The sequence below is a fragment of the Molothrus aeneus genome, chromosome 5 (genome assembly GCF_037042795.1).
Source record: "Molothrus aeneus isolate 106 chromosome 5, BPBGC_Maene_1.0, whole genome shotgun sequence".
NCBI lineage: Eukaryota > Metazoa > Chordata > Aves > Passeriformes > Icteridae > Molothrus > Molothrus aeneus.
The window spans coordinates 20,757,843-20,779,719 of NC_089650.1; the positions used below are offsets into that span (position 1 = coordinate 20,757,843).

Consider the following 21,877-nt stretch of genomic DNA (forward strand, 5'->3'; position numbering starts at 1 on the left):
GCGCAGGAAGGCCCCGCCATGCGCTGTGCGGCCCGGCCATGTCGCGCCTCCCGCAGCGGGGCCTTGTCCTGGCGGCCCGGGGCTGGCGCGGCGCCGCAGGTCAGACACCCCTCCTCCCCCACACCCCGCACCGCCCGCGGCTCCGGTACCGACACCCGGTTATCGCAGCTTACAGCCCCGCTTGTGCTTCTCGGGTCGCGGGAAAGCGGCTCTGGCCGGCGGCGCAGTGGCAGCCCCGGTCAGGGCTGAATCCTAGGAAAGAACAGGCAGTAACTTGAATAATAAAGCAACGGTAGAAAGCTCCTCGCTGCCTTCAAGGTGTTGCTTTATTTAATGCCCGCTGTGTCCGTCTGGTTGCGAGCTGTCCTGTTTGTCTGCTGTGTGTGTGGGGAAAAACAGTAGAAACACCAATTTAAACTAGGCTGCACAAAATACTGCAGTTACATTTCACCGCCCGGGTCTCCAGTCAAGCATCACACAGTGAACGCGTCGTGTTATGACTATTGGTTGTCACGCATAAATGATCTTCAATTAGAGGCTAATGATACTGGTTCCCACAGCAAATCCACGGTCTGTATGTTTTGCTGTAAGCCTCGGAGTCTCAGCTACCTGAAAGGCAGATGTTTTGTTGTGTTATCCTTGCTTATGCTGGTGAAAGGTTAAAAGTATTTGTTCTAAGAATGGCAGCACAAATTGGTTTTCTAGTAGGCATATAGTAACATAAAGAGCAACCATTTTCCAAAACATCAAATTGAACTTACCTTCTGGCTACCCTCTTCTTCCTACAGGTCTGGATGATTTGTATTCAGGCACAAGCACTTCTCCAGCTGTAAAAGGCTGTGACTAGGAATTCTAAAGTTTCTGATAATTCATTTTTAATTTTAGATTTTATCTTATTGTGCCCGTTCCCAGCTCACAAATGCATACTTGTAGTTGTTTTTAAAACTCACCTGCTTTGGCTGTGTGTGGTTTGGAAGTGGGATTCATAACTGTTCCGTTTGGCCAATGCTGCTGCCATGGAAGGTCAATACACAAACAGGGACTCTTGGGTATCCTCCAGACAGGAAAAGAAAATCCTGTGTAAACCTGTCTTATTTGATGGTTTCTTTGCAGCATTATTAGTAAAAAACAGCAGTGGAAAAGCCTTAAAAACTGTATAATTGTTCCAGGTGAGAGAAAATTTTTGAAGACATAGCTGAGAAGAGACAATATACAGGTGTCGTGCGTGGAGCCCTGTGGTGTTTGAGGGAAGTAAGGGAGGGAGAGTGCTGAGTGCCTCATGAACAACTTTTGTATGAATTGGGATGTGCGAACCAACAGAGCTTCCTGGGTTTTGTTGCTGGGTTGTCAGGTTTATCATCTATTTGTTTATTTCTATCTGTTCCATGAATATTTGTCAGTTGAGTTATGTGCACATTGTTTCATAAACTATTGTGATGCACAGCAAATGGAGAAGTTAAGGAGGGATATTTATGTCATATAAGTGAAGGAATGCTGCTATGAGTCTGATGACTAGCCCACAGTTCTGCAGTTTCCTAACTGGAAAGTTTTGGGTTTTTTTTTTTTACCTTGACATGGTGCATTTCTCTTCCTCCAGTTTGCAAGTCATGTGCTCTCCGAAGATTTTCCATCCAGCCTGCCCAGCAGAAGAAGATTCCAAACCGGTATTTGGGGCAGCCCAGCCCCTTCACACACCCACATCTGCTCAAACCAGGTGAGGTTTGGGCCCAGCATGAGCCGGTCATTGATATTTTCCTGTTTCCATTTTTCTGAGTGTATTGATTTGCTGCATTATAGAGTTGTCTGTGGTTTCAGCTGTTTATGACTACTTTCATTAGCCAGTAATTATAGTTAGTAGCTAATTTCCCTGTCTGAGATGATACTGATTCCAAAAATAGCCTTCATTTGTGATGGCTTTGATAGCTTCTTTCTTTTTTCTCATAGTGTACTCAGGGTTGTTTACTTAGGTGTTGCAGACCTTTTTTGGCCATGGCATTTTGTGGACTCGTTGTCCTGCAAATAAATATGGTTTTTATTAAGAAGGAATCTTTTGTGCAAGCTGAACTGTCAGAATGGTTCATATTCCATGTCTTGTGAGTCACAAAACAAAGGTGCAGCTCAGCAAAGGTGAATGGGGAGGGACACTGATAGATGGACGCCAGTTGTCTAAAGGATGTGCCCTGTTCACAGGAATATTCAATATGAGGAGAAGGACAAAAAGAAGCTTGTGACTATGAAGTTAGACAGTAGTGATAGAAGCCAAGGTTGTGCATTTTTTTGAGATGCATGAAAATGAGCATGTAGGCATGAGATCACCACAATTAAATCTAAAAAACAAACAAAAATTGCAGCAAAAATATATTCAGGAATATGTCTAGGAAAATATTCTGTGTTCTTCCATAGGTGGGTATAAAGGGAGAACAGATGAATATTTGTGCGTGTGTGTGCATATATATAAACCCCTGTATTTAATTGTAGAATAATTCAGGTCAGAAGGAGCCTCACACAGTTAACAGGTTCCTCCTGTGCTCAAAGCTGGGCTAACTTCAGCATTAGGTCAGGTTGCTTAGGGCACTCATTGACAGCTCATAATAAATGAGGTGGATTCCTTAAAGTGCAGCCAAAGCAGTGGAAGTGAATTCTAGTTATCCAAAGTATTTTTCCATTTAATAAAGTAGAGGTGGTGTCCTTAAAATAATATGACATTGTTTTATTGCAATTATTGTTTTAAAAAGCAAATGCCTTTGATGCAAAGAGAATTTCCAGGCCTCAAAGTTGGAAGACAGCTGGGATCCCTATGTTTCACCCCATTGCAGCTTCTGAAATTCACTGGACTGTGGCAGTTAAAAAGCTGACTGGAATGCAGTGGAACATAGGAAATTTGCAGTATAACATTGTGGAATTGTGAGGCCAGATTGCATTGAGACAGTTTCTGTGTTCTCTTGTCATTTCTACATTCACAGAGTAAAATAAATGTGGTGGGGCTTTTGGGTTTGTTTGGTTCTTTTTAAAGACTATTTCATCTAATAGGTATTGAGCATATAATCGAAAAAGTGTAAAAGTTAATGCAAATAGAATTTCCCCTCCCACTGCACTCATGCAAGAATCTACTTGCAGTACAAGTCAAATGTCAATTTTTGTTCTAGAATTGCCACTGTGTAATACATGAAAGAGGAAGAAAAGATTATGAAAGTGGAAAGTTAACAAACAGTATCAAAACTCAACCTACGTTAAGGTAGGGTATTAGCCAAAGATACTGATTAAGGCTCTTATATTAATTTAGATCATAATTTAGATCATAATTAGGGAGTCTCACAATTTTAAAAATACATACTTCAGCTGTTGCTGGTTGTCCTTTGAACTTCAGTCCTGTTTTGGTGAGTATCTTGATTGCTGTACTTCATGTCTTTTGTGACTGGAGCAGTTGAAACAGTGCCTTCATCTGAGAGATCATTTGCTTAGTGTTATTAGAAATACAGTATTTAACTTTTGAAAAATCTGAATTGTTAAATATTGACAAAAGCTACATATGCCCTGGAGAAGATCCCTTCCCTTAACAGGAGTCTGATGGCAGCCTGCAGTCATCTGTGGTTTGTTTCTGCCTGGAATCTTGTGACTGGTTAGACTCTGCAACCTCTGTTCTTCTTCCTGATCTCCGAGAATCTCTGACACCCAATCTGCCCCTTGTGGTTTAGAAATAGTCACTTTATGAGTTGACTTAGTGTGTATTTGAACAAACATTCTAGCTTTATCTGAGGAAATTAATGCTCAACCTCAGGAGGCAAACTTCTGTTCAATGTCCATGCTGTAAAACGCTTTTAGTTTTAGCAGTCAAAGTTCAGTTTGCCTTGCCCCTTCCTCTTTTTTTTTACACATTCTCTGCAAACATTTGGATGTTTGTTTAAATCTACCAGGTTTTGTGGTTTCTACCTTTGCACAGAAATATGTGACACAACATCCAATTGGTTAAAACCAGTGTCTGTCTTTGCATGATGGAGAAGCAGCCTGAATGAGGATGTGCTGTAGGGAGAGAAGCTGAAGAGGAGCAAGGAAAAGGCTTGTGAGGGGTTACAAAGAAGCCATGCACATGTAAGGCATCAGAGAGTAGGCAGGAATCAGGCACGTGACAAGTAAAATACCCTTAGTGCCTTGAATTTCTGCATCTGATTTGTTTTGTATTCACAGGAGAGGTAACCCCAGGATTGTCACAGGTGGAATACGCTCTTCGCCGACACAAACTGATGGTGTTGATCCAGAAGGAAGCCCAAGGCTGGGACGGTTTGGACCACACAGTGATTCTGCTCTCCAACCCCACATACTACATGAGCAATGACATCCCTTATATTTTCCACCAGGACACTAATTTCCTGTACCTCTGTGGGTTTCAGGAGCCTGACAGCATCCTGGTGCTGCAGAGCATTCCTGGCAAAGCACTGCCATCTCACAAATCCATACTTTTTGTGCCCAAGAGGGATCCAAATCGAGAGCTGTGGGATGGGCCCAGATCAGGCCCAGATGGGGCAATTGCTCTCACAGGAGTAGATGAAGCTTACACCATTGAGGAGTTCAGGCACCTGGTGGCCAAGCTGAAAGGTAACAAAAAATAGAGAGGGAATGAGATGAGGATGTGGTTTGCAGAGTCTGAATGGGTCAGGTTTGGGAGGTGGTCTGTGACATCACTTTGAAACTAAAATGAACTTGAGGAATGACAAGGAGTATGGCTGTGGCAAAGGCAGTTAGAAGTTTGTGTTAGCTCTTTGAGGGTCACCAATGGATATGTAGTTTTGAAAATTTCTGACTTTCATGTGTATCCATGTGAATGCCAGTCTGCATATCTCTGAAATATTAAGGAACAGGATAAGCAAGACCATGTTTCTGTTTTAGTCATATCTGTTTGCTGACAGAGTCAGGACCAGATAACATACAGGAAACGTGAACACTTTTTATTCATAGTAGACTTGGAAAATGATCCACACAGGGAGCTTGTTAGTCCACTCACATTTAGCTAGATGATTACTTGCCCATGAAATACTAACATTGCTGTCCTTTAGAAATATTCTTTTGCATCTCCCTCCTATCACTATGTAGCCTCAATACCTATAATCCAGGAAGAACTTAAATGCAGTATAAAATAAAGCTGAAGAAGGCTCATGACAATATAATAAGGGTAAGTGTGACTTTGGAGGGGTCACACAACTAGAGGGAGAGAATTTTTGAGTATTAAATACCATATTGGAATCAGTTATTTTGTTTCAAAAAGGATGTCTTGAAAATGGGTAAGCCACAGGGCAAAGGATGATCAAAGAAAGCATGAAATGTGTGTGAGATACAGGCTGAACAAACCTACTTAGCTTAAAAAAGAAAACAAGGCAAGGTATGAGATGTGTATAGTTGGGGAAAGCACAGAGGATGACTATGGTCATTAATTGCTGGTTTTCTTAATTTAATAACAAAGGGAACACTGAATTCATATGGCATGGTTTGGCACCTCTCAAGTTATAGATCATTCATGGAAGTTTGGAATATCAAAATTAAAATGGAGTCAGAAGTTTTTAATTCTGTGGGGGAGAGGTCCATGAAAAGCAGTAAGTCAGCTCAGGGCAATACTCTTTAATGAATGCCCAGTTTCTTAGATACTTTCTGTGCGATTACTTTCACCAAAGAAGGAGGGTCATGGTGGACATCAACAGTGACTCACCATGGCTTTTATACTCATTTGCATTTAAATTGTTCCATGAGGAGAATGTTGATTTTAACTGATGTTCTGAATAAATTTCCACTGTGAGTGTGTCTGTTCTCAGTAAGCTCATTTTCTTTGAATGGCTGAAATAAGGAGTTGTTTCCCCAAGTGTCTTGAGGTGTTGTTGGTAATGGTCTTCATTCCATGCAAAAAGGTGAATTGCTTTCCATGGTCAGTGTGGACAGGTTGAATGGGAGAAGGATTCAGAAGGTGCACTGTGATGTGATGGCTGCTTGGCTTACACAAGTGCAACTTTGACAGGTGAACTCTGAATGGATCTGAGCCAGATACATGTATTCAGTGATGGTTGTAAGCCCCATTATTTGCCCAGAAGTGGGGAGTTGTCCAGTCTATACGCTATGAATTGGTAATCTTCCAAATGTAGAAGAGATTGCTGATATTCTGTGACAGTGAAAGTATCTATATAGTCTGTCAATATAGATTCAGAGAAAATTATTCTCAAATACAACAACAGATGTCATTTAGGAGGAGTGAGTTAGTTTCTTATGTGGAGAACATGTCTGCATTTATTTGAGTGTCAACTTTTGTTTTGCATTCCAGGTGAATCCAATGTGGTTTGGTATGACTTGAGAAAACCAGTGCATGCAGAGCTGCACTCTGACTACATGCAGCCCCTGGCTGACATAAAAGCTCGGAGCAAAAACCGCATCCAGGCCGTTCGACATCTCGTGCAGAACCTTCGGTTGATCAAATCCCCTGCAGAGATTGAGAGGATGAAGATAGCTGGCCGGGTGACAGCAGAGGTAATGGGGCTGTGTGTTCCCCTAATGAACCAGTGCATTCCCTTGGTGAGGTGACATGAGCTGGAAGGAGAGCTTTGGTCTAATCTGTTTTTGAACTGCTGTGTCTCAGCCACTGGCTGGGCTTTGCTTCCTCCACAGGACAAGGGGAAACTGGAAGACTGCTTGGTCTACCAGTCTCTCAATTAGCACAACTCTAGTGAAGAAAAGCCAGCAGCTGTTAGATTTTGTTTAAAAGCAAAGGCTAGCCTTTTCACTGCCTTCCCAGCTTCCTCTCTGCTTTCCAAAGTAATTTTCTTTCCCATCTATTATTTTTATTTTGAGGAAAACAGGATTTTTATGACGATGTTTCCTATTAATGTGTCTGCATTCCCCCTTCACCCTCAAATACCTTTTGAACTCATTGGTCACTTCTAAACAAATCTGACAGATACCTCAAATGTAGTTAATGTTTCGTAAATGTTATTAAAATAAATAGCCAAGTAGAAAAGAGAAGTACAGGTTATCTTTCTCTGAAGGAAAAGCTGCATAAGGCAATCCTATTATACCCGAGGGAATCCACAGGTGAGACAACTTCTAAAATGCCAAACGATGGGATCAGCCTCAATCATCTAATATTTTTTATTTTTTTTTTTTATACAAAACTAGAGTCAGTCATCTCCTAAATACAGTTTCACAGGGAGGAATGCATCTTAACTGGTTCTAGTCTTGACAGCATTTTCACCAAAGAAAATGGTGAAACCCTCTGGTTCTGGGCCAGCTGATTTTGGGCCTTCCTCAAGAGACAACAGGTGAAAAAAAAACCAGTTCAGGCCCCTTTGCTAACTGAAAGTCCCTTATTTTTCATAGGCTTTCACAGAGACTATGTTTGCCAGTAAAACCCCTGTGGATGAAGCCTTTCTGTATGCAAAGGTGAGTACTTTGTAGCTGGAAGTGAGATAGAAGGGCTGGATGTTGGTTATCCTTCCAGGAAACCAGAAATGTCAGGTCTCTTTATCATCTGTCTCCCACTGTAGCACATTTATTCACTCAACCCTTGTGGTTTCTTGGACATACAGAAGTGTCAGTGTGAGGAATTCTTCAGCTGTACTTCCTGTACCCTTATTTAAGGAATGTAGCATTTGTCTAAGTTTCCTTCTATTGATGTCTTTTTGTACTATATTGAAATGCAAAACCTGCTAAACAATTGGAAGTAAAGTTTTCACCTTATTCTATAGTACAAGTCCATTGTACAAAATTTAAGTAGTTATAATACCTTTTTGTAAAGCCTGCTTCTCTTGCCTCTAGCCCCTTACTACATCAGATTACCCCAGCGATCTTGAAGCAGTTTAGATGCCTCTCAGTTACAAAATAAGGACTAATTGGCCTGCACATTTGGTAAGGAACTTTGTAAGGGATTCCAGTGAGATACCTGTTCAAGAAACATCAGCAGGATTTCACGCTCTGTTACGACATGGATGGGCCTGTGCTGACATGGCACTGGCACTACTGAGTTGAAAAAACTACTTTAATTAAAGTGTATTTTACAGGTCAGTTTTTCAGTCCAGACCATGATCCTAAAACCTTTGCTCCATGTAGGCATCCTGGAGTGTTCTGTCCCATGTGATTTTGGTAACCATAGAAAAGACATGCTATTAACATGTTGAGGGTCTTTATAGATGTAAATTTGTTCATTTCCATGCTTTCATCAGCTTCATCATTCAAGAAAGGTAAAGATCTTGAGGCTTATGGTGCTTTTTTCTTCTATCCCCTCAGACATCAAGGTAGTGCATGCTTTCAAACCTTCTTAGTTTAACAGTCATGAAAAATAGATACTGCTGTAAATATACTGGTACTTTGCAATTTTAAAAGACAGAAGCAAACCATGAATATTGTCATGCTGACATATAGGATCTTTCAAAATTCACGAAGTTGTATGGCAAATAAGAGCATTACTTTATATAAGAACAAATCCTCACTTGGATATATGCCAATGTAGTGAATGTTTGAGACAGTATTGAATGGCTTGTACCAGAAAGAGCTTCCTGGAGATCCAGTAAAGACTTGAAAAATTGTTGAAAAAGTGGATGATTCTGTATTTTTTTTCTCCAGAGTCCTTGAAAAATATTTAAGACTACTTTCATTTAGTCAACTCACTTTCCAGTTTCACTTTGTATTGTTCAAATTAAGAAAACAGTTGTAGGACAAGAATTATTGTGGTTCTAGGGCAGTTAATCACCTGAATCAGCACTAATGGTTTCCTCTTCTCTGTATTGTTCCTCCAGTTTGAATTTGAGTGCCGGACTCGTGGTGCTGACATCTTGGCATACCCCCCTGTTGTTGCTGGTGGCAACAGATCAAACACTTTGCACTATGTGAAGAATAATCAGCTCATCAAGGTAACCCTTGTGCTGTCCAGTAACTTGAAGTGCAGTGCTGTGATACAAATCTATGTTTCCTAGCTGCTGCTTGTTTTGACTGAACAGATCAAAGCACTTAAATACATATTTTTTAAGTGAGCGAGAGAAAGGAATCCTGCCTTCGTTAACTTTACTTTGGTCAGTGGCAGATTCAGCTTGTCTTTCTTCCCTGTCAGTTCTTGCTGCAGCATTTTCTGAACAGTGCAAGGACTTGCAGACAGGGTTGCCGATAATTTAGTGAACATGTCTGCTCTCACAGCAGCTTGCAGTGCTGGGGGCCTCACAAAATAGGGGAGCCACTGTCACAGGTAGGGCAAAGGCGCAGGGGATCTTCTGCTGTCACTTGCGTTCCTTGGCCTTGCTTTGCAATATAAGGGCAAAGTGCATTCCTGCTCTGCTGAAGCTGAAATGCATTTTGGTTCCATGTAGCCCAGCAAAGCAGGGAAAGGGAACAAGTAGGGGACGGATCAGTGTTAAATGTCAAGAGGTGGAAGAGGAACATGTTTTGTCTTATTTTGAAGATTCTCATTCAATTGAACTCTCTCCAGCTTTCCTCACAGTAGTTCTTTTGATTCAGAGAAGTATTTTCAGGGGCAGTATTCCCTCACTGCTCTGCTCACTATTTACTTTTCAGAGGAGCATAGTTTTCCTCTGTCTTAATGCAGAATGAAACTTTCCCACTAGCATTGTCTTTTCTTGAAGCTGGGATGCTAGCAGACCTTGAAATGATCTGCAGAGACAAATGTACAAAAGATATGACAGACTGCTTTTGGCAGGAAGAAGCTTCCTTTGTTGTTCTGTCATCCAAGGTCAGGCTGCTGCTGTAACTCCAGTTGCTTCTGTTAAAGTTGTTCAGTTAAATGACTGTCTCTTGTTTTTTTCCAAAACTATTAGGTAGAATATTAAACCCATAAACTTGACACTTCCTTTGTGTGCTGCTTCTTACAGATCTTGTTTCCAAATAGGCTAGCAAAGTGTCTAATTTGGGAGGTATCTGAATGTTTCATTTCAGTCTTTTACTTAGAGGGCTCTGCTTTAAAGAAAGAGGACAAGCCCAGCATAAGGCATTTACTGAACAATCGAACCACAGGCTGAATTCCCTTAGTCAGTAAATTGTTACTTAGCTTGTTTAATTGCTTGGAAGATGGCAGGTGCTGTAATTTCAGATTTGTTTTAAAGAATTCAACCAGTTATTCTGAAAAATTTTAAAAATACAATATAAAAGGATAGTTAATGGCCTTCCTATTCAGTGGGATAGTGAGGTCTGCTCACTGCTGGTTTATCTGCTGTGTCTGTGTCACTTAACTGTACACAATGATAGCAGCTAGCCCTGGAAGTAACACTAACAGTGAAATTTTGCTGCTTTAATCTTTTCCTTAACATGCTGCAGTTATGCCTGGTCGTCCCACATCATGTCTGCTGGCACAGTCATGGATCTGTGGAATGAATCTCTACCTGTGTAAATCTGTAGAGAATTTACTCCAAATGTTTTAAACATCTTACTGCTATATTTCTAGTTAGCCCCTTTAAGGCAGTGGTTTTGTTCCTGGCCCTTTATCTTTCTTCTGTGTGACTTTTTGGGAGATACATAGTCATTGATATGGAACAGCTTTTTTTGAATTGTATTGGATATTCACATGTCCAAAAATTTTTTCTTCATCACCAGATCAATCCAGAAAGATACATTAAAACAGTCAAGAAAGTCCTAGAAGAGAAAGAGAAGGTTGTACAAACTATTCACCAATGCATTCACAGCAGTGATACACTCTTAGATTTTGTGATACAAAGTGATTTTGCTGGGGTTCATATCCTATGACAAGGGTAAATTTGTAGCTGTTGGTGATCCTGTGGGGAGCTCAGAAATCCTATGCTTTGGTTGCAAGTCCCCTCTGTCTCAGTCACTATAGCTGAGAACTTCTAGTGAAAGGAGTCATGGGCAGAATTTGCTGGAGTAAGTGATCCAGGTGTGAATAGGACTTGTCTCAGAGAGCAGAATAGTTCAAGGCAAATGCCTTTTTTTTTACTCCAAAATCTTCATCTTAAAAGTTCAGACAGTAAATAAGCATAACAGTCAGAGACTACCTTACAGAGCAACAATCCAACTGGAATAGCCTATTTGTAAACAGTAGTACCTGGGGTATTACTCTGCAAAAGGAATTCACTTTTCTGCAGCTACATTGTGAAAACAGAAGCATAACCTCCTTTCCTGCTGTCAGACAGAAAAATCAATTAATAGCTGGACTGACCCACAGAGCATTCTTTCCTGTTATTCTCCAGGATGGTGAACTGGTCTTGCTAGATGGTGGATGTGAATTTTCCTGCTATGTGAGTGACATCACACGTACCTGGCCTGTCAATGGAAGGTATGCTGCAGTAAGTTTTTTTTTAAGAATTTTGATAAGTTCTTAAATGATTGATGGATTGAATGTGTGTTTAATTGTAGTTTTACCATGTCCCATTCTGTGCTGCTTCAGAGTAATCAAATTATATAAAGTAATCATTCAGCTGTATTCCCCACTGCCTCATTAATTACTGCATGAATATATGTGATTCTTGCTATTTTCAGCTATTACAGCATACTTAACGTGCAGAGAGGGCTTTTGTACATTCAGCTGTGGCTGACTCCAGTTGTGTGTAAGAAAACAGGAGTTTCAGTTGATGTGTACATAGCTCTGCCAGTTGTGAATTTGCTGGTGTAGCCTTTCATACAAGGAGACAGTTGCTCTGCTTTCTGGTTTTCCCCTGCTCCATCCTTGAACTGAATCTGTACCCAGAATAGGTTCTGGGGACAAAACCTCTTTTCTCTTGGAAACAGAGATTTAGTTGTGTGATATTCCTTTACTCAATGGCCTTCAGGTTCACCAAACCCCAAGCAGAACTGTATCAAGCTGTCCTGGATATCCAGAAGTCCTGCTTGAGCCTCTGCTCCCCTGGCATGAGTCTGGAAAATATCTACAGCCTCATGCTGAGCCTTATTGGACAGAAACTGAAAGACTTGGGTGTCCTGCAGAGCAGCATCACTGACAGCCATTTCTTCAAGGTACTTCAATTTTTTTACTCTAGTTTACCTATTTACTCTAGTTTACTCCTACTAATCCTGATTGTTTTATCCTTGGGTAGTTTTAGGGCTCTAATTTGGGTCAGGAATGTGGTTTCAGGATGTCTCTTCTATTTGCTGCTACATGGTGCTTTAATTCATGTTGTGGGCTGGTCTCAGCACAAAAATGAATTTCTCTGAGACAGGGCTAAACTCCAAGATGTGATTCAACCATTTGGTGCACAATTTGGTCTGAAGTAATCCCCAGTCTTATATGCACATAGTGTGAATATTTGTTCCTTGGCTCTTGCTGTTTCACTCTGCAGATCCATTCCCATTGCTCTGCATTACTTGCCAGCACAGAAACAGCTTTAGAGCACAGTCTGAAGGGAGCTATGGGCACTAACACAAGATTCTGGGTCCAGGCTTGACTGCAGGCAGTTATTCATATTTTTGTGGTCTGTTTAACATCACATAAATCTGCAGTGCCACCAAAAGGTGCAGCCTATTCTCAGTCATTCCACCTGCTGCCCCTTCTGCACCGTTTTGTGTCAGTACTGGGACTCACAGAGCTACCTGGTGAACAAGACTGGGAAACTGGTCTGCCTTAGAGCTGAACCTGCAGATAAATAGGATTGGTTTTCAGTTAGAGAAGTTTATCTGCTCATTCTCACTGCAGAGCTACACGAGTGCTGATGCCAGTACTGCAAAGATGGCGGAACCAGGTGACGGCACTACGGCTTTTGGCAGCCGGACAGGTTCCTGCCGGATTTAGTTGTGCGCGGTGCCGGTGCCATGGCAGCCCCGGCGGACGGGGGGTGTCGTGCCGGATCCTTCCGGCAGGTGGAAGCACAGCCAGTGCTGTGGTCCCTGGGAATGAGGAGCGTGGAGCAGGGAGGCGTTCTCGCTGATTCCTGCTTTAGAGGGAGGGAGGGAGGATCAGGATGGTGGGAGGGGAGAGGCGGTGTCCGTGCCTTGTAGAGGTGGATTAAAATCATGCTGTATCTACTGAATGAAATCGGCACAGCATTTTCTCTGTTGTGCATAGGAGACCACTTTCACAGCCCGGAGCAGCTGTACTTGCTGCAGCCAGTTGTGAAGGTCTGCTGATGGGAGTTGTGCAGGGCTTGGATGTTTACGGGATGGGAAGGGTTGGGCAGCAAAGCCCAGCGATTTGAAAGTTGACACCATGCTGAGATGGTGATGGGTTTGGGCTGCTCTTGTCAGTGCAGGGGAAAGGCAATCTGCAATGTGCTCATAATAGGTGCCTGGTGGGTTTTAAGGGCCATCCAGTTCTAGTACATGGAAGGCAGGCCCTGGTGGCCTAGGCGTGGCAGTAAGACTGCTAGTTAAGTACATAACTATTCTGTCTCTTTTCCCTTTTGTATTGGAACAAGTTGGGCTGTGTTTAACTGCCTCTGTGACACTTGTTCTGTCTTCTCTTAGGCTGTTCGAAAATACTGCCCTCATCATGTGGGCCATTACTTGGGCATGGATGTTCACGACACCCCAGATATATCCCGATCAATCCCGTTCCAGCCAGGCATGGTGATAACCATTGAACCAGGTAAAAAGCAGTCAGTGGTGGACAAAAACATGCAACAGTGAGGGTAACAGTATTGCCTTTCAATAATTAGCTGGTCCTGGAACCAAAGCATTCACATCCTTTCTGGTGAAGCTGGAAACTATAGCATTATTAGAAAGCCTTAAGTCATTCCCCTCCCAAAGTCATTACAGTATTAGAAAACCCTATTTCCTTCCCAATCATAGCCAAAGTAGCACATAGTGGGAGTAAACTCAGGAAGCAGAGTAGTGTAGAGCTCAGGCTGTACAGCACAGGTGAACTGCAGTGCAGAAATCAGGGTCGATTCACTTGTACTGTGTTCTGTGTTCATGCCACTGAACTTCTACCAGTCACTGGTAGTGTCTCAAGCATTGCAGTCTGCAATTTACAGGGATTCACAACTTAGCTTTGCAAATTAGGCATCCTGTGAGGAACCTTTCTTTCACCTTGTCACTAGATTTGGAGCTGTCAGCTGGAAACTTATATTTAATGCTTGTCTCTTCTCTCTCTCTATTCAGAACATTGTTAAAATCATCATTGTGAATGCAATACTGAGAGCAAGGAGTGTGAAAAGGCCAGGTGTAGCTATGGAAGTTCTTATTAATGTGCTGATTATCTTTAGGCACAGAGGGACAGTTTCCTTTCTTTGCCCACCAACAGTGAGTTGGTGAGAGGAAAGAGAGTAACTTGCCATATTAAAAATTCTCAGGATCAAACACTTTCAGTTATGTTGCTGAAAGTCCAACCTCACTCTCCTGGTGGTGCAGAAAGGGAAAGGTGGTGCTCTGGAGAGTGTTGTGTGTTTTAATTCCCTTTCTTCTTTCAGGCATTTATATCCCTGAGGATGATGTGAGTGCTCCGGAGAGGTTTCGTGGCATTGGTGTGCGCATTGAGGATGATGTGGTGATAACAGAGGATGCACCTCTTGTCCTGTCTGCTGACTGTCCCAAGGACATCTACCACCTTGAGCAGATCTGTGGCCGCAGCTCATGATGCTCCTTCTCTGCCCCTTTCATCCTCCTTGGGAGACACAGCCCCACAGGGATACAGATCCCTTAGCTGGCTGTAGTTGCCACGTGATGGAAGGCATGGACAGTTGATGGCTGTTTCCAAGACTGGGACTGGGCAATGGAATGCAAAAGGCTTGGGTACTGAGGGATGAAAAAACAAAGTAACCTTCTCTGTGTGCAATTTTCTTCTGATTTGTGCTGACATGGAACTGTTGTATGATGTGGAAGTGGATTTATCCCTCTGCTGCTGTGTGGATCCATGTGTTCTGGGGCCCTTGAGGGGTTGAGTTTTGTCAGTGCCACCAGATGCATAGGTACAACAGCTGAGACCAAGGATCCCTTTTTTCCCCCTTAGCAGCAGTTTCACAGCAGTCAGATTTTTAAAATGAGGCTTTTATAAATGCTGGTTTTGGATGAAAAAGTATCAGCTTGAATTTTATAGAACCATGTAAGGAGAGAGTCTGGTAATCAGGGAGGTGGGTTTGGTGAAGAGGTGGTTGTCTCTGAAGCCAGTGGAGAATTCTTTTAGTATTTTAAAGATAGGGATGTGTTTAGGCCTTGTTCAGGCACATGCAAAATAGACCTGCAGCAGGGAAAAACACCTTGTCTTCCAGCTTTTTGGAGTGTTTGGTAATTTCAAAAAGTACAAATAGGGCTCAGAAGGTTAGACATACCTATTCTTGCTGTCTTCCACATTCCCTTCCTTTTGTCCCAAAGGTCCATTCCTTTTTCCTGCTCTGAGTCTCTCTCTACCCTAGGAGCAGGGCCATATTGATTATGCTGGACTGCACTGGTGAGCTGTTGGTTGTCTCCCAGATGTGAGGTGTTCAGTTCTGGGACAGTCACAGCACCTTTCTGGCTTCTGCTTGCTGTGTGCTGCAAATGCCAGCAGCTTGAGCAGTGCGGTTTTGAAGAGTCTGCCTAATGGTGAGTGTCAAGTCTTTACGTGGCTTTTATATGGAATTAATTGGAATTAAAATAATTCTTTTCTCAACTCTGAGGGCATGATGAGAGCTGATTTTTGGTTTTTTCCCAAAGTGCTCTGATAATATTTTTGAAGCAGCTGCAAATGTTACTGGGGCTGGATGAGGAGTAAAGAGAAGAGTTTTCTACCCTGGCCATGAGCCTACCATCCAAGCCATAGTAAATACACCCACTAAAGGCAAGCATCTATGTATTTACTGAAAATATTTAGACAATCAGCTATTTAACTTGTGTGAAAAATGCCTCTCATCACAGCATCTCCTGTTATTTACACTTGCTGTTGCATCACCTTACTTCCTTTCTTATGGTAGCTTTCAGTGCTCTTCATCTGTTACTCTAAATTTTCTTTCTCTTCTCTTTCTGGATTGTCTATTTCCACTATGTCACTGCTTCCTAATCCATTTTACTTTCTTATCAACATCACTGCCTTGTCCCCAGTTTGGCCTAATTCCCCACAGTGAATATAGCCAGAAGTATGTGAGGAAGGTGGTCAGGGTTCTGGAGTTTGACCTCTGCCTCTGTTGCTGTGTAATCTCTAGCAAAATCTGCACTTTTTTCTCTTTCTTTCCCCCCTCTCTTTTTGTTTATTTTTGTCTTTCTCTTAGTGAAGGCCAAGTGGGCAGTGTCTTGCATCTCTCATTGCATTCAATGTGAGCTGGGTGCATACACTGGGGTTTGAATTTTGGCACCTGAAAGGCAGTCAAGGCATGCCATATTTTTATTTTCTAAACATGACCAAAAAAATGCTTTTTCAGGGTTTAGTGTATCAAGTTTCACCTATTTAAGGGAATCTGCTAATCTCTGATGGCAGTGCTTGTTAAAATACTCCTGTGTTTCAGTGATAGCTACAGCCTAAAATGTTAGAAGGGAGGCTTCCTAACTATGAACACAGACCTGATGAGTACTTTTGACGTTGTTCTGATCTCTGATACATTTGTTCCAATTACACCTGTTAGAGCCATATCAACTGGCCAAAACTTGGGGATTTTGGAACTATGTAAACAGCTTAAAATAACATTAATCTGAGAGATACATGTGTGAGCTGATCTGCACATCCACCCACACATCTAACAGAGTTAATAATGGTACTTAATGTAAATAAGCCTTTAAAATGCATATACAAATTATTTTAAAAATAAAACAATTTGTAGAAGGTAATTTTTCAGGCCATCAAGTTGCATGTTGTTGAATAAGATACCTGCGCCTCCAAAAACAGCATTATTTTTCAGGGAGATTTATTAATTGTGTGTGACCCGTCTTGGACTTGAAATAACATTGTCAAATTAGCACATGCTAATTCCTAATTCTCTCAGGAAAATCCTGCAACTTGTAAACACCAATAGATCTTAGGAATTCTGTGGATGAATGTTACTGTTAGTAAAGAAGTGTCTGTGACTGCTGAGTGGAAAGTAATGGATCTGCTATGGCTGCTGACTGTGTCTGATTTAGGCCATGCACATTCTGTAATTCTTCCACTGTGTTTAGCCATTTTTTCAGCATAAACTGCTGGTTTGAATCTCTTGTTCCATGTAAAGGGTGCATTTCACAGAAGGTATTAAATCTGCATCCTATGAACCTCAATTTTTGAAGGCTTTTTCTCACTTGTTGCAGAGATGAATAATCTGTGACCTACACACGTGCTGCAGTGTCCCTTGCAAACAACCAAATCCTTGAACATTTTATACAACCTTCATCAAGAAACCCTAAAGAGCTGGGTTCATTGGCTGCTGGCACGGCACATACCTGTGGTGCTCCTCCCCTGGCACTGATCCCATCTTGCCAGACTGTCTGCTCCTGCCACAGAAGAGATTCCTCACTGCAGCCACTTGGGTGCAGGAGCAGCTCTCAGTGGTGGCACAAGTCGACAGCTGCTTGACGAGGGCGTTAGTGGGATCACAGGGGGTGAAAGAGAAATTGATGTATACACAAGTTCATGTGGGGAGAGATTTGATTTCATGTGGCACAGGTCTTAAGGACATCAGAGTATGAGAGAAAATGAGAGCCAGCCATCCCTATGGAGAAGCTGCTTTGCTTCCAGAGGAACCCTGACAGGCTTTTGGCTTTTCCACTTCTGCCAGGGGACTGCTTTGTCTTGCAGAGAACTAGTAAAGTCCTGTTGTTAAATACAGTCAGAGCAGAAGCACCAATTTGCAGATTTGCTTCTGTCATTGAAGTGGAAAGAAATTTGACATTTAACACGATTTGGCATTCTACCTCTATGTGGAAAAATACAGTATGTCTTTCCTAAAATTGCATTCATTATTTTGAGATGGAACATGGTGGAGGAAGTAGCAAACTGAGGTAGCCCAGTAAAGAGAATGGAGATGGAGAGTTTTGGGCCTGTGCAATGCATTAAGAGAAGAATCAGGAGAAGGTTGTGATTTAGAGCTGCAGGGATGTGTGCCAGGGGGATGGGAGAGCAAGGAGAGAACAACGGGGCATAAACTGGCTATTCAGTATGTTGTCAGAATGGTGCAATAGCTCCAGAAAACTGGTTATGCTGTTTCATAACCCTGATTGATTTGTCCTACTCAGTAGGGAGGAACAAAAGAGTCAGATTGTATTGATGAACTTCGTCTTAACAGTTAGTTTAATTATTTCTTTTAAAAATCAATAGCATTATCATATGAGAAAGTTTTATGCAGTTTCAGGTTATTGATTATGTGTCATATCTCAAATAATGGGAAGGGAAAAAAGTATGTTTCTAGGCAAAATCTTCCATAATGATGGAGGGAGCAAGGCTGAGGTTACATGCTCTTATGCTATCCAAATTATTGCTGTTGAAATTGAGTAATTACTTCAAGGAGAATTACCATAAGGTGAAAAGAGTTAGGGAGTTAGGGTTAAACTTAGAAAAAAATCTGTATTAGATAAATGACAAAATTTTTTAATTGTGATATTTAATACTTTATGTAATTGGATAGCAAAACTCTGTGCTGACATAAATTGATTGCTTTAAATTTCTTTTAAACTGAGTTGTCTAGAAGCATGTACAGGTATCTCTTTATTTGTATGCAGATCTAAAGTTCATTTAAGTTTATAATTCTGACATCATTACAGCACATCTGTTAAATATGCTCCCTACATGTATGCACAGCCTCCACTTAATTAAAAATCATCCTTTGGACGCTGTCACAGTGATGGCTCTAGGACTGGGTCTATAAAATACATTGTATTTAAGAGATATAACAATAAATTACATTTTAAAGCAGTATTTATAATTTAAATGGACAGTGAGGCACCATGGGCTCAATGACACTCAATTTCAGCTCCTTTCTCCTTCTCAGTTTGTCTTGCTGCCTAAATTGCCTGGCAGCTCTGAGCCTTCTTCCCTAGCAAGTGGAGCAATGAACCCCTATCTTCCTGGGACAGCTTATGGCTCAGCCTACCTGGTTATTTCTCTGAAGCACCACCCAATATTTGGCTAACCAAAACCAGGCTTTTCAGAAGATGGCCAGAAAGGAACAAGGAAGAATTTCTAGCTCCTCCATGTGTGTGTTACCTTCACCTGCTGACTCATATCACATATGCCTTTTTAACAACCATGACAGAGTTATCCATTAACAATGGCAAAGAAAAAAAAAATCCTGTCTGGGTAAGTCTGACAATGAGACTTTTGAACAAAGAAAATGTTAACAAGGAAGCTGGTTTTAGACTCAGAAGTGAGAATGTCTACTCCAGGCTTCAATATATTCCTTCCACAGGGATGCTGGGCAAACAGGTAGCACTGCAGGAGCAATGTGCAGTCTTTGGGAGCTTTGTCAGATGCTGGTCTCAGACATGCTGTTGGGGGGCAGAACTGACAGTGGTTAAAGCTCTGTGTTGGGTTTCTTCCTCCCAAGACCATAAAGAGCCTGTGGCTTTTTAAAGGATTCTCCGTTTTTCATAATTTAGGCAGAAATATAATGGCAGCACAGGCTGAGAACTCTCAGCCTGTGGTTCAACTAGGAGTTGTTGGCATTCCAGTGAAAACTTTTAGAAATGCAGTTCTTTCCAGGGAAATAGCTCACCTCAATCTTTTTTTGTGAGTAAACTAGGCCAATATGAACAATATTTTGTGAGAGGGAAAGAGGCTCAGCTTCTTTTTATTCCCAGCAAGGCTTGGGCAAGGCTTTGTCTCTGTGTGCCTTTAAGATATTAATGCAAAATAGGATTGGCCACTGATCCAAGTTCAGATTGCATGATCTGACTCTTGTACCAGGAAATAGTTAGCAGAAGTCAGGTAAACTCTTATCATGTGAATATTTTACTCAGGTAGTGCTTTAAGTTTGGGGATAATATTCTTTGCTCTTTCAGTCTAATGTGCACAGAGTGTAACATACAACATCTGTTTTGCCTACAGGAGCTACAGCCCCTCTGTAATTAATAGTATTACATCTCTGCCATGTGCCATGAGCACCCAGGAAATTATTAGAGTCATGCAGAGAAAGCACAGCTGCTAATGGCACAGCAGGGGGTTGGGTTTGAGCTTTCTCTACAAGTCTCGTTCCAGTCTACAAAATCTGGTGTTCCTGGTACTACCTATGAACATTCTTCCTTACTACCTCTTGGCAGAATGACCATTTCTATTGGGTGGCCTCTGTGAAGTTTGTGGTAGCATTTCTGTGCCGTTGTCCTAATTTGTCATCAAGACCTGCTTAACAATGTTAACATTGTTTCTTGGATAGACAAGGTTTGATAGGACATCCACAGCTCTGCTGTGGAGCCAGGTCTGGCTGGCTGCTCGCAAGCTGCCCTTGGTCCATCAGCCCAGTTGCTCGTGTCTCCCTGTGCTCAGCAGGACAGAGAGGCATGGATGGCCCTACTGACAGCTCAGGAATGTCCTCACATCCCCATGCACCTGCTTCTGTCACAGAGGCGTTAATCTCCAAATGTTCTTCTAACTCTTCCCCCTCTGGATTTGCAGAGGTACCAGTCTGGAGCCAGAAGCTGTAGCCTCTGGTGTGCTTGTTGCACTGACCAATTGTCAGGCTCCATATGGTGCCACTGACACTCCTGTGATGCATTGCAGTATCTGGTATGTATATTGCTTTCTAATTTATGCTTTTTCCTCTTCTTTTTTTCCAGAAGATGAGCTGTTTAACAGCTACATGAGTGTTACTGTGGTGACTGTAACCAAGCAAAACCATGCAGTTTGTACTGAGATAGTTCTACATTTGTGGACTTGGAGATGATTAAGAAATTTTTAAGGGCTTGTTGTGTTTTTTTGGTCTTCCCTGCAGAACAAAGAGAGGTTTCTCATGAACTTTCAGTTCCACACCATGAAATAGAAAGGTATCATTCATCTTCAAATGAGCAAGTGTATTCATATCTATACACAAACATCACATATTAGGCAAACAAGTGTTGTGACTTTTAGCTAGTTAGAGATTTAAAAAATGTTTTCTCAAACCATAATTAAGATTGTTTAGATATTTGAGTCTTCATTCCTTTGTGCTTTGTTTGGATTTCTTGTTACATTTAATTTTACCCTGGAGTTCCAAGGTTTATAATTCTCTGTGTTTGAAATAATGCATCAGCTCTCTAATGTATTTTACTGTAAGTCACTGCTGTATAGCCTTACTTTTGCTTCCATCTTCAGGGGGGGTTTTTTCACTTTTATCATATAATTTCGTGCAGTATGAGGCTTTTTTGGGAGACAGCATTCTGTGATTCTCACCTGAGGAGTGCCTTTGTGAGAATGAGGTGAGAATGTGCTATCTGAAAGATGTGATTATTACTCTTGCAGCTTAAAACTGTAAACTGTGTGAGTTTTGAACCCCAATGTACCATTCTAACTTAGGTTTTTAGGGATATAAAATTGAACAAGTATAGCAATTAAGGGAAATTAGGATTGTATTACAAACTTAAATTCCTAATAAACCGATAACTGTAAATTATTCTCAGCAATTAGACATAAAAGCGATTTTCCTCTAGTGTGCAACTCTTTGAAATTTTACTAAACTTTAATAATAAATTAGGAGACTGATAAACTGTTTCTCTAAGCTCATTTGAGACAAGAATTGCACCAAATGCCACATTTCTGAAGGACTCGATTTTTAAATTATTCATAAGCTAATAGAGGACTGAGTTGAAATCCTCCACAATATTGCCTATATTCTGTTAATACCTTGAATGACAGGCTAGGAGGGGGATCTTTCATCAAGTACTTTGAGCACCCTTCTATTACAGCCATTGCATTTCACCTCCTCAATTTAGTGCTGAGCCTGGTAGTTTGTGTGTGACAGCAACAGACCCCTCAGTAAGGCACCAAGCCTTGATCAGAAGGCTTGTGGAGGGAGAAGGTGGAGAATGGCTTCTTTTAGTCATCTGCTCCTGCTGTTAACCACCCCATCATCAAAAATTTATAGACTTTTTTTCCCCAACCCCTATAATGCCTGAA

At 41.6% G+C, this 21,877-nt stretch overlaps 1 protein-coding gene across 1 annotated transcript; it reads left to right on the top strand.

The window, feature by feature from the left end:
* Positions 1–12: 12 nt before the first annotated feature.
* On the top strand, positions 13–17,076 carry XPNPEP3 (X-prolyl aminopeptidase 3). Its single transcript, XM_066549709.1, has 10 exons — positions 13–99; positions 1,598–1,714; positions 4,186–4,593; positions 6,302–6,504; positions 7,351–7,413; positions 8,766–8,879; positions 11,178–11,263; positions 11,757–11,940; positions 13,384–13,504; positions 14,328–17,076. Exons 1-10 carry the CDS (start codon positions 39–41, stop codon positions 14,492–14,494), a joined length of 1,524 nt encoding a protein of 507 aa, XP_066405806.1. The 5' UTR covers positions 13–38; the 3' UTR covers positions 14,495–17,076.
* Positions 17,077–21,877: the final 4,801 nt, after the last annotated feature.